At 50.9% G+C, this 8,353-nt stretch overlaps 1 protein-coding gene across 2 annotated transcripts; it reads left to right on the forward strand.

Moving 5' to 3' along the window:
• The first annotated feature begins 7 nt into the window (after nt 1-7).
• Nucleotides 8-2,885, forward strand: LOC123134079 (uncharacterized). Of its 2 annotated transcripts, none has more exons than XM_044553423.1 (7): nt 8-1,378; nt 1,463-1,490; nt 1,604-1,674; nt 1,834-1,928; nt 2,006-2,087; nt 2,180-2,293; nt 2,440-2,885. In XM_044553423.1, exons 1-6 carry the CDS (start codon nt 106-108, stop codon nt 2,278-2,280), a joined length of 1,650 nt encoding a protein of 549 aa, XP_044409358.1. In that variant the 5' UTR covers nt 8-105; the 3' UTR covers nt 2,281-2,293; nt 2,440-2,885. The 2 variants fall into 2 exon arrangements, with proteins under 2 accessions (XP_044409358.1, XP_044409357.1); XM_044553422.1 differs by having other exon boundaries at nt 2,011-2,087.
• The last annotated feature ends 5,468 nt before the right edge of the window (nt 2,886-8,353 follow it).

The raw sequence follows: 8,353 nt of genomic DNA on the forward strand, positions 1-8,353 counted from the left end.
GTCTCCCGTTCTCGACGCCGTGCATCACACAAAAAGGTTTACCCATTGTTGCCCTCTTACACGAGGTGCGGGTCAAACCTGAACCTCTGAATTTTGGCCTTGAACATGGTCCGTCCACTCTTCGCCCGGCTCCCGCCGCCTCCGGATTACGCCCCTATGTTTCCTGACTGGGTCCTCCTCGACACTGTAGTGCGCGGGGCTAACTACGACTGGAAGAAAATGTCAATGGCTCAATGTTCTGCTTCCTTGGCTACCACAGCCAGAACATTCGTGGATGTCAAAAGTGAGGCGGAGTCCCAGGAAGAAGTGGTGGTGGAGGTGGAGGTTTCCTTCTTATTCGTCAGCCCACCGGATATATCTGGTTTCATTGTCCATGTCGGGGATTATGGGTTGTCGAATGGTGCGTGCGTCGTCAGCACCGACGGCGATGCTGTTCTGCTAGCCATTACCATGGCAGCCTTCAAGAGAAGGCGTTATTTTGTCTACACGGCTGGCCTCGGGAAGCCGTCACTTGAGGTGCTCCCGTACCCACCAAACGAATTTCCTCAGACCCAATCGGTCGGCATCCTCAACCACAGTCAGGGTTATGTTGTGGCTGCTTTGACACCGGAGTACAGTGCCAACACCAGTAAAGCTTTTACTTATAAGCTGTTCCATTACTGTTCCAGGACCAGGACTTGGAGCAACAAGGTGGTGAAGCTTAGAAGTGGTTTTAGGTCTGCTGACCGTACGCATATCATTGACCATAAGACAACAAAGGTAATCAAGGTCGGAGAGAATTCGTTAGGGTGGGTGGACCTATGGCATGGAATAATATCATGCAATCTTCTTCAAGAAGATCCTGGCATGCAGTTCTTTAACTTCCCCGGTCCTATGGATATAAACTCTCGCTACTATGGAATAATACCAGCTAGGTCGTTCAGGGATGTGATATGGACTGGAAATACACTCAGGATTGTTGAGGTGGAGTATAACCAAGATGCAAAAGCTGGTGGTGACTATAGTTGGAAGGCGATAATGAAGATAAGAAATAAAGGTACACGATGGGGGACACAGAATGATGTTGATAGTGGAAATATCATTTTAGGTGAAGAAAGTTGGAATTTGTTATGGCAATCGCACACGCTGCCGGATCATGTTCCAAGATCATATCACTTGAGTAAGCTTGAGTGTTTTGCTCCAACACTAGGCATAGATGATAATGTTATCTACATGATGTCCCGGTCATTTTTGAGTGAGGAGAAGCCTTTCGGCCTATTTGCTGCTGTCGACATGAACAATAATGATGCCAGGCTTGTGTCCTTTTCAACAGAAAGGCTGACATATGTCGATCCAAATTATTGTCCATGTACTGTGTCAAGATACTTCCAAAATGCAGGTGATTATTGCCAGGCCATGATCCAAATTATTCTCTTTTGGGCAGTGATATGTTGGGCTAACTGAATTCATTTTATATTGCCAGGCCTCAATACAATTGGAGGAAATCTCAGGTAATTTATATTGCTAGGTTGTAGAAAAACCCAGTGAAATATACTTATTGCTATAAGTAACATCAATTCATAGATGCACATGGTCAATTGTTTTGTTGGTCTTATAATTTCAGGTGGATTGGTCTGATCAAGTTAGCAGTGCTACACGATATTCTTGCTGCCATTGAGACGCTAAAGTCATTAGGTATTTGCTAGTTGTACTTTTGGAGGTGCTATTATTATCACAGCTCTGATATGTTACTATGTGCGCATTTTCTGTTTAATAATGGTATGTTTGTGTACAGTCTACGAATAGCACTATCAGCATTGTACATGTTCACATGTTTATTGCCATTTATTGCAGATGCAATATTGATGAAGGCTGAAAGGCCGGATGAAACGCAGCTAGATCAAACACATCTAAGGAATTGTTGTGTCTCTGTTGAAATGCTTGCCCAGGTTTGTGCAAAATTTCCATATTATAGTTGATGATACAAAATTATAAGTCCATCACTTAAACTTGAAGTTCTGTCTAGTGTAGTTGGCCCCTGCGATTATTTTTTACACCGATGAGGTACCCCCAACCAGCATTCGATGCCATGTCATCGCACTTAAAGGGTACTAAAACCATTTGGAATACAGTTACCTCTCTTTAATAAGCGTCTAAATTAATAGCTTGCAATTTCTAAATGTCAATATTATGTTTTTAGGGAGTTTTCTCTTCTGGATGATAAGACTCTGGCCTTTATGGACAAGGACCAGTATGCCAGAACTGTCAATAGCATGCACTTCAAAATATGCTCGGTCATAAAAGTGGCGCACAGGTACTTGGACATGTATTCAACATAAGGATTTCTCCGTCTGTAAACTATAAGATAATTTAGATAGTGACTTGTTATCATTTTTCTTTACGTTTCCTCTATTATCTAATATGTTCTCTACTATCTAAAGAGTTCTGTTTTTTCTTCAGTCTCGTAAAAGGATTGCTGCCGAAGAAATTGGACGATCCACATTATTCGCTCCTATCTGTGGAACGGTCGCTTAAGTATGGAGAGTTGCCATTGACACAGCACCTGAGGCGCCTTGATGTGTCAGAAAGAGGTCCCACCCACCCTGTCAGAGGGTGGTCGTGAGGGGAATGCAGTAGGGGAGACTGACTGCTGCTCTTCATTTTCTAATCCATGAACTGTGTAAGCAGGTTTTGGTGGATAATAACCAGATTTTGGTGGGTGATAACCAATTGAATTTGGATGATTGTATGTTTTAACTAGCAGCTGAATTATCATATAGTGCTCCCTCTGTTACTTCATATAAGACATTTTTTGACACAAAATGTCTTATATCAAGAGAGGGAGTACAATACGATAAAGTTTAAGCTAGAGTAATTGGATCCGATTGTGCGCTTCAGTTTTAAGATACCGCGTGGAGCACCCAATGGATTGAAAGGCTTATATTGAACTTGTGTGAAACGGGTAGTATAAGATTTTCTGAGTGCCGAGAGTGCTGTTCAAGTCATGAAATGTTCTGCTCCCTTTGTTGGTTCGTTTGTGCATCGTAGTAGCTCCTAGCATCAGACCTACTCCCTCCGTCCCATAATATAAGAATGTTTTTGACACTACACTAGTATAAAAAACATTTTTATATTATGGGACGGAGAGAGTACGTTTTTTTAGAAGTACAAAGACCTACTGCCAAGGAGAAAAAAAGAAGCTCTTTGTAGCAACATAAGTTACTTTAAGCGCCCTAGAAATGAGCCTCCTGGAGCCTCGTTGGGCATATTCACACATGAACGTTGCACACGTACGCTGATATATAGAAAAATCTTTAAATTCATGAACATTTCAAAATTAGTGAATATTTTTAAAATTCATAAACATTTGTGAAGGCCAGAAAGTTTTATCAAATTTGCAAACATCTTCTGAAATTTGTGAGATCATTTTTTAAGGGAGTGTGAGGCCAACTCCACCGCGCGACCCCAAACGGACATCCGTTTTGTCCGGATTCTGTTCGTTTGGGTAGGGGTTTGGGGCCGTGTCCGGGCGTGTCCTGGGATGCGGTGGCCGTGCGCGCAGCGCGCGGCCGCATCCATTCGCCCCATCCTGTCCGCGTCCACTTAAAAAACTGGCCAGCGGCCCCGGTTCATCACGCCGGCAACAGAGCCAGCAGCCTACACGTCCATCGCCGGCATCAGCCAGCGGCCGGCAACACAACCAGCCTCCAAAATGAATAGTTCTCCTCGCCGGCAACACAGCCAGTGGCCGGCAACACAGCCGGCCTCCAAAATGAATGTTTTCTCGCCGGCACACTGCTAGCGGCCCCGACGGGCGGGCGGCACCCATGCCAGCCTCAAAAAGAACGGCCACGCCGATCGGACGACCTAGTTCAGGCCTTCGGCGTCGAGCATCTCCTTCTGCCTGGCCTCGAACCAGGCCCTTGTCTTGTCGCTCATCTTCGACAAGTCCACGCTCATGATCGCAAGGGCCACCTCCTTCGCTTTGGTGGCGGCATTGGTGGCCTCGATGTCGAGCTGCCTCTGCCTGGCCTTGACGTTGTCGGCCTCGATGTCCAGCTGCCTTTGCCGGGCCGCCTCCTCCATGTCGAGCTGCCTTTACCGGGCCGCCTCCTCCATGTCGAGCTTCCTCCTCTTGCCCGCCTCCTCCATCTCAAGCTTCTGTCTTTGAAGGTCTAGGTATTGCTTCATTTGCTCGTCCTTGCTTTGCCGCTTCTTCTCGTCCCTCACATCCTTTTGGGACATCATGTCATGCAAAGTCTCATGCAAGGCCATGGATGAGGCGTCACGTATGTCGTCCACCTTGGAGTTGGTCTTGCCCCTCGGCCTCTTCAACGCCTCGCCATCCCCACCTCCGGCGAACTTGGCCGTCTTCTTGCCTCTCTTTCTTTGAAGTTCACGGTATTGATCCTTGAACTTGGGGCAATTGTTGATGATCGTCCAACAATGCGTAAGAGTAAATGGCTTGTCATTGTGCCGGGCCTTGAATGCCTCCAAAGATTGGAATGCCTACACCACATGATCAACAACAAGTGAACATGCAAACATATACACGGCCGAAGCCTCATGGCCATAGCAAGGAAAGAGCTAGAAAGAGGAGACCATACCATGTCCCCAACGCCGAGACCACTCATGGGCCGTGCTTCAACGCTCTCAAATGCGGCGCAATACTTGTTCCACTCTTGTTGGATGAACAACCATCTTTTTTGAATCGAGCCGATGCCACGGTTGCTTGTAATTTGGTAGGGCTCAAACATCTTCCTTTCATGGAATGTTTTGTGGACTCTCGTCCAAAAAACAATGCCCTTTTGTTGCGCGCCGGTCCTCGGATCTTGGCTAATCTCCATCCAAGCTTGGCAAATCAAGTTGTCCTCATCTTGTGTATATGAACCCGTGCGAATGCTCTTCCTCTTCTTTTGTGCCTCGGCTCTTTGGGTGAGCTCGTCGATGAACAATGGCGCACCACTAATATCAACGTCATTGCTTTCTTCTTCTTCTTCATCACCTTCGACATAGATGTCATCGTCTTCATGCCATGAGTCACCGTGGTCGTAGTCAGCACGGTCGTCGGCCTCTTCATCGGGGACGTACTCGGCACGGCCATCCTGACTTTGGGTCTCATCGAGGTCGTAGGTACGGCCATGGCCACCGTCGAAGATCACGTCCTCCATGTACCGGTTGTAGAAGGGGTCGTCGACCGCTGGCGTTGGCATTGGCATTCTGTCAAACAAGACACGGGGGGCCGGCATGGTGCCCGTGAACGATGCCCATGCCTGCTTTCTTAGCATCTTGACGGACGGCCGCCCGCCGCTGCTGGACCCGGGCGTGACGTTGAGGTCGATGATGGCCGCGGGGCGCGGTGTGGACGGCGCGAACAAGCCCACCTCCGGTGACCCCGAGAAACGGGTCTGTCCGTCGTGCCTTGGCGGAGGGAAGCCGGGCGACATGGGTGTGGTGCGCTACGTCGGCGACTGGCAGTGCGTAGGCCGGGCTACCGATGCGCTGGTGCTCGCCAGGCCGACGGCCGCTGCAGGGAACCCGGCAGGACGGCCCATGCCAAGCATGAGGATGGCATGCGCTTTGTTGACGAGGTCCTCCTTCTCGTCGGCAGTGGCCTTGCGCTGCGCGGCCTCCAGCTCCTCGCGCATGGTGGCTCTCTTGGCCGCGGCGGCATTGAGCTTGACGACCGCTCTCCGCTCCCTCCTCTTTGCCGATTCCGCGTCCAACTTGGCGATCTCCTCCGGCGTGCACTCCGACCGCGGCTTCCTTGGCGCCTTCTTCTTCACCTTTGCGGGCGGGTCGACGGCCAGGCCGCCGGAACTCGGCGGGGTGTCGGCCATGGATGGAGAAGAGAGGGGGCAGTGGGAGGGAGGCGGGAGGGTTTGGGGAAAATGGCGCCAAATGGGCGTGGGGGGGTTTTGGTTTCTCCCACCGACAGGCGGGCCAGGGGAGGACAAGCGCGCGTGTCCTGATGAAGTCATGTACCTAGGGTAGGGTCACAGACCTGTCTTAAGTACCCTTCCCAAGGACACCCTCAGAAGAAACTGCCTTCCAGTCGACCAAGAGAGACTTCACTCGACGAACTCGAAGGACTCGACCATGAAGACTCACTCGACCACCAGGAGATCAAGAGTCACTCTGCATCCAAACGGTCTGTAATTAAGTAGTCTTTATGTCTTTTAGGACACTTTATGTAAGGCGTTACCAGTAACGCCTAGCCTTAATGTACTTTAAACCCTGTGTAACTGAGGGCTGGAGGGGTCTGGCAGACACTATATAAGCCACCCCTCTTCCTCAGTGTAAAGGGTTCGCACCCCTGTAATCTATACATACATAATCCAGTCGACCGCCTCCGGGCTCTGAGACGTAGGGCTATTACTTCCTCCGAGAAGGGCCTGAACTCGTACATCCAGTGTCTTCACAACTGCTCCATAGCTAGGATCTTGCCTCTCCATACCTACCCCCCATTCTACTGTCAGACTTAGAAGCACGACAGTTGGCGCCCACCGTGGGGCAGGTGTCTTAGCGATTTTTGGAGAAGTTGCAATTCTTCCGATTACTTTCATCATGGTTGCTGGTGGAGTTTTGGTCGAGGGCCACGAGATCCGTCTCGGCGCTCTCACCTTCATCGCCGACGACTCCGCTTGGCTCCAAGAGGCTCCACTCGACATCGACGCGCTCCCCGTCCGCGGTGCGGCGCATTTTCGCGCATGTGTCCGCGGCATTCTGCTGCGGCAACCGTCGACTCCATATTGGTCGACTCCCCTGTCGTCATCCCTCCCTGTTTCCCGCCAGCGCAAGCGATCTGGTCGGTCGAGACTCTAGCGGTGGGTGAGGCACGTGGTGGCTCGCCAGACGGCCACCACCCAAGTCGCGGCAATCGAGCTCGATGAATCCCTCTACGGCCTGTTTGATCTGTCGACTGGCTCCGTAGAGACTGCATCCGAGTGCGATAGCAGTGATCCAGCAGCGGAGGTCTTGATGGTCAATGGACCTCGTAGCCCTCCCGACTTCCCCCGTGACGACGGAGCGGACGGTGGAGGTGACCCCGCTCAAGTCCATGAGGAATATCAACCCGAGCCACTTAACTCCCTGCAAAGGGAAGAACTTCGCCGCAGGAACATGGATGACCTGCATACTCCTATCGCAGGAGAAACCCCCGAGGCTCGTGCCTTGGAAGAGGCGCGCTTGGCCAACTTGGCTAAATGCGCTCGTCTGGAGAATCTCCAGCGAGCACTCGACGAGCGCGCGCGGCAACGAGTACCCGACTCCAGTCGACGTCAACTCTTCCCGCCGACTCAGGTATATCGAACCCCGATTCAGAATTTAGCAGCCGCAACCCGTATAGCAGAGTCAATTCAGCCCTCTCAGTCGGAGGTTGGCAGAGGCTTGATGCAGATTAGAGATTTGCTCCGGGAAGCAGGAGATCAGAATTCAGCCGTGTCATAGTCACGCAACAGGATTCATAGTCGATCCGTCGCTGCGAATACGGTTCAGTCGGCTCATAGCCCTAGATCGCCTCCGCAGCGTGAAGGACGCGAGAATCGACGAGACCAATATGGTGACCGATATGATCATGATGATAGGCGTCGAGTGCCCACTCCTCCTCCGAGAGGCGGGTCTTACGCTCCTCGACAGCAAGATGATAGGCGTCAACTCAGTGTGGGGCGAAGAGCTCCGATCGACCCCCGGGAACCAGGCTTCGATGCGCGATCCATCATCGTGCAAGGCTTGGTCGATCGGAACAGGGCTCATCGAGGTGGCCATGACAGAGATGCGCCCACTAGCAGCCGAGTGCATGTTTCAGGTCCGGAATGTTTCAGCAGGGCTATCAGAGCCGCGGTGATTCCCCCCAACTTTAGGTTGGCGACTGGAGTAAGCAAGTTCACCGGTGAGTCTAAGCCTGAAACCTGGCTTGAGGATTACCGAGTGGCAGTGCAGATCGGCGGCGGTAATAACGAGGTGGCTATGAAGCATTTGCCACTCATGTTGGAAGGTTCGGCCAGGGCGTGGCTGAATCAGTTAACTCCAACCAGCATTTACACTTGGGAAGATCTTTCCCGAGTGTTCGTCAGGACATTTGAGGGAACCTGCAAGCGACCAGCTGGGTTGACAGAGCTGCAAGTCTGCGTGCAGAAGTCGAATGAAACCTTAAGAGAGTACATTCAGAGGTGGATTACTTTGCATCATATCGTGAAGAACGTGTCTGATCATCAGGCAGTTTGTGCTTTCAAGGATGGTGTCAAGAACAGAGAATTAAGTTTGAAGTTTGGGCGGACCGGAGATATGACCCTGAGTCGAATGATGAAAATTGCCACCAAGTACGCCAATGGTGAAAAGGAGGACCGACTCCGAAGCGGCAAGTACAAGCCGA

The sequence above is a fragment of the Triticum aestivum genome, chromosome 6B (assembly GCF_018294505.1).
Source record: "Triticum aestivum cultivar Chinese Spring chromosome 6B, IWGSC CS RefSeq v2.1, whole genome shotgun sequence".
Taxonomy (NCBI): Eukaryota; Viridiplantae; Streptophyta; class Magnoliopsida; order Poales; family Poaceae; genus Triticum; species Triticum aestivum.

Excerpts from the sequence above, each read along its gene's own strand:
- LOC123134079 (XM_044553422.1), top strand. The coding sequence starts at position 106 with ATGGTCCGTCCACTCTTCGCCCGGCTCCCGCCGCCTCCGGATTACGCC. Across the intron at positions 1,379-1,462 it reads AAGATACTTCCAAAATGCAG|GCCTCAATACAATTGGAGGA; the intron begins GTGATTATTGCC and ends TTATATTGCCAG. Across the intron at positions 2,294-2,439 it reads GTCATAAAAGTGGCGCACAG|TCTCGTAAAAGGATTGCTGC; the intron begins GTACTTGGACAT and ends TTTTTTCTTCAG.